The sequence below is a fragment of the Lipotes vexillifer genome, unplaced genomic scaffold, assembly GCF_000442215.2.
Source record: "Lipotes vexillifer unplaced genomic scaffold, Lipotes_vexillifer_v1.1 scaffold670, whole genome shotgun sequence".
Taxonomy (NCBI): domain Eukaryota; kingdom Metazoa; phylum Chordata; class Mammalia; order Artiodactyla; family Lipotidae; genus Lipotes; species Lipotes vexillifer.
In genome coordinates this window covers 1322854-1325144 of record NW_006778108.1, presented here as the reverse complement: position 1 = coordinate 1325144, position 2291 = coordinate 1322854, and the positions used below count along the sequence as shown (strand labels likewise).

At 60.3% G+C, this 2291-nt stretch overlaps 1 protein-coding gene across 1 annotated transcript in view; it reads left to right on the top strand.

The window, feature by feature from the left end:
• The first annotated feature begins 1916 nt into the window (after positions 1–1916).
• PYGB (glycogen phosphorylase B) overlaps positions 1917–2291 on the top strand; it is a 54716-nt gene continuing 54341 nt past the window's right edge. Inside the window, 1 exon segment of the mRNA XM_007472187.1 lies at positions 1917–2162. Within this exon segment, the coding sequence (XP_007472249.1) occupies positions 1920–2162 (243 nt within the window). The 5' untranslated portion in view covers positions 1917–1919.

Sequence of the window (2291 nt, the reverse complement as noted above, 5' to 3'; positions counted from 1 at the left end):
CCCCAGGGGTGAGGGCTGCAGAGGGCAAGATCCAGACCAGGGAGGCCTGTGGATGTTGGTTGTGTGTCCTTCACCGCCCCTCACAGCCCCACAGGCTCCACAGTTCGGGGGCTCCTTCTCTCTCCCCACCCCCAACTCTCTCACTGTCTCCATCTCTGACCACTTCCCCTTCTGCCTGGTCCCTTTGGGATAGGACACATGAGAATGCCTGCCCGCTGCAGTCGGGTGTCTGCCTTAACCTGTCCCCTCAAGTCCCCCAGGCCCAGCCTGAAGACCTGCTAGGGAGGGGATGAGGCTGGTTTACCAAGCTTACCTGGCTGGGGTTGTGGTTTGCAGGAGCTGTGCTGGGCTCAGCCCTCTGCTGATGGGCTGTGCAGTCTGTAGCCTGGGTAGGATGATTCTGGGGAGTGTCTGGGAGGCAGGGGAGCCCATGAGGAAACTACCACAGGAATCCCAGCAAGAGGACCCAAAAGAGCAGCTAAGGATGGCCTAGATACATAGGGAATAAAATGGCTGGAGGACCCAGACTTCATCTTGGAGGACCGGCTCCTGAGAGAGAGTCCTTGGGAGCTTGGGAGAGAAGGCAGGCCCACCAGGCCTGATGTTATTGGCACTGGGTCTGTGAGCAAGCAGGAAGGCTTTGGCTTAAAGAAGGATCTGGAGCCCTATTGGGTGTGGAGGGAGGGCAAGGAAACAGGATGAGCTGTGGAGAAAGATGGTGGAAGGCCCTGGGCCGCACCTGTGACCCCCCCACCCTGGGCCCTGCCCCAGGACCACACCCACAGACACTCCCCACATGGGGTAGCTCCCATGTGTGCAGTGATGAGCTTGCACACCACATGTAATCAGAGCTTTTCCAGATGCCACGGATTCACCCACTCCCCCTCCCTGCCCACCCCTCCCTGCCAGCTATGTCCACCTCTAACGCTCAGCACCATCCTAGGTCTGCAGGCCCAGAGATTGGCCAGTCTTAGAAACTCACGGGAGTGGGATCCTTCAGGCTGTGCTCTTTAGCGCTGCCTACTCTCACTCAGCACTGTTCGTTTGCGTATTGGATGTGGTCTATCATTCTCATGGCTGGGGACTGTGCAACTGTGGGAATATGCCACAGTATTTATCAGTCCAGCATTGGTGGGCATTTGCGTGGTTTCCAGTTTGGGACTGTTCTGAATATTTGAATACTATGAGCATTTCTGTACATGCCTTTTGGTTGGTATAAGCATTCATTCCTGTTGGGTATTTTCTTTGGACTAGAGTTGCTGGGTCAGAGGTAGGTGTTTGTTTAGCTTCAGTGAATACTGCCAGTTTTTCAATGTTAAACCAACTTGTGAGGACTCTCCTTGATGCAGAGACCCCAGAGGCCAAGATAGGATCAGGGAGGAGCAGTGGGAGCAACACTGAAGCCGGGGACCTGAAGACGGCCCTGGGGAACAGCAGCGGTGGTGCTAGTGGGTGTAGACTGGGGGGTTGCTGGTGAGAGTGAGCAAGAGGGCCCCAGATGAGGACCTGCAGGTAGGAACCAGGTGAGCAGCTTTAGGGAGGGGGACAAGCAGGAGGAGACACCGTCTCAGGGAGTGGACATGAAGAGTGTTGCTGGCAGGAATGGGCCATAAGCCCAGGACCTCATCCTCAGCTCTGGAAGTTGAGAAACTCAGCAATACTCCTTCAAACAGAGGTAGGTCCGCGGCCCCTCCAGGAGGCCCCTCCCACCGTGCGACCCCGCCCTCCCTCAGGCCCCGCCCCTCACGCGGTCCGGCGCAGCGCGCAGGCGCACCCTCGGCACCTCCCTTCCTCGCCGCCGCAGCGCAGTGCGCAGGCGCGGCCTGGCAGCCGGCGAAGCTGCAGCATCTTACGTGCGGGCTTGTCCCCGCGGCTTATCTTGCCCTCCTCCTCCTCGTCCTGCTCGAACTGCCGGCGCGATGGCGAAGCCGCTGACGGACGGCGAGAGGCGGAAGCAGATCAGCGTGCGCGGGCTGGCGGGGCTGGGCGACGTGGCCGAGGTGCGGAAGAGCTTCAACCGGCACCTGCACTTCACGCTCGTCAAGGACCGCAACGTGGCCACGCGCCGCGACTACTACCTGGCGCTGGCGCACACGGTGCGAGACCACCTCGTGGGCCGCTGGATCCGCACGCAGCAGCACTACTACGAGCGCGACCCCAAGGTGAGGCTGCACCGGGGCGGGGAGAGACCCCCGGTGAGGAGGGACCTCCCCGCGAGATGGGGAGAGAACCCTCCAAGTGAGGATAGACCCACGGGTAAGATGGGGAGCGACACCCCGCCCCCCGCCCCC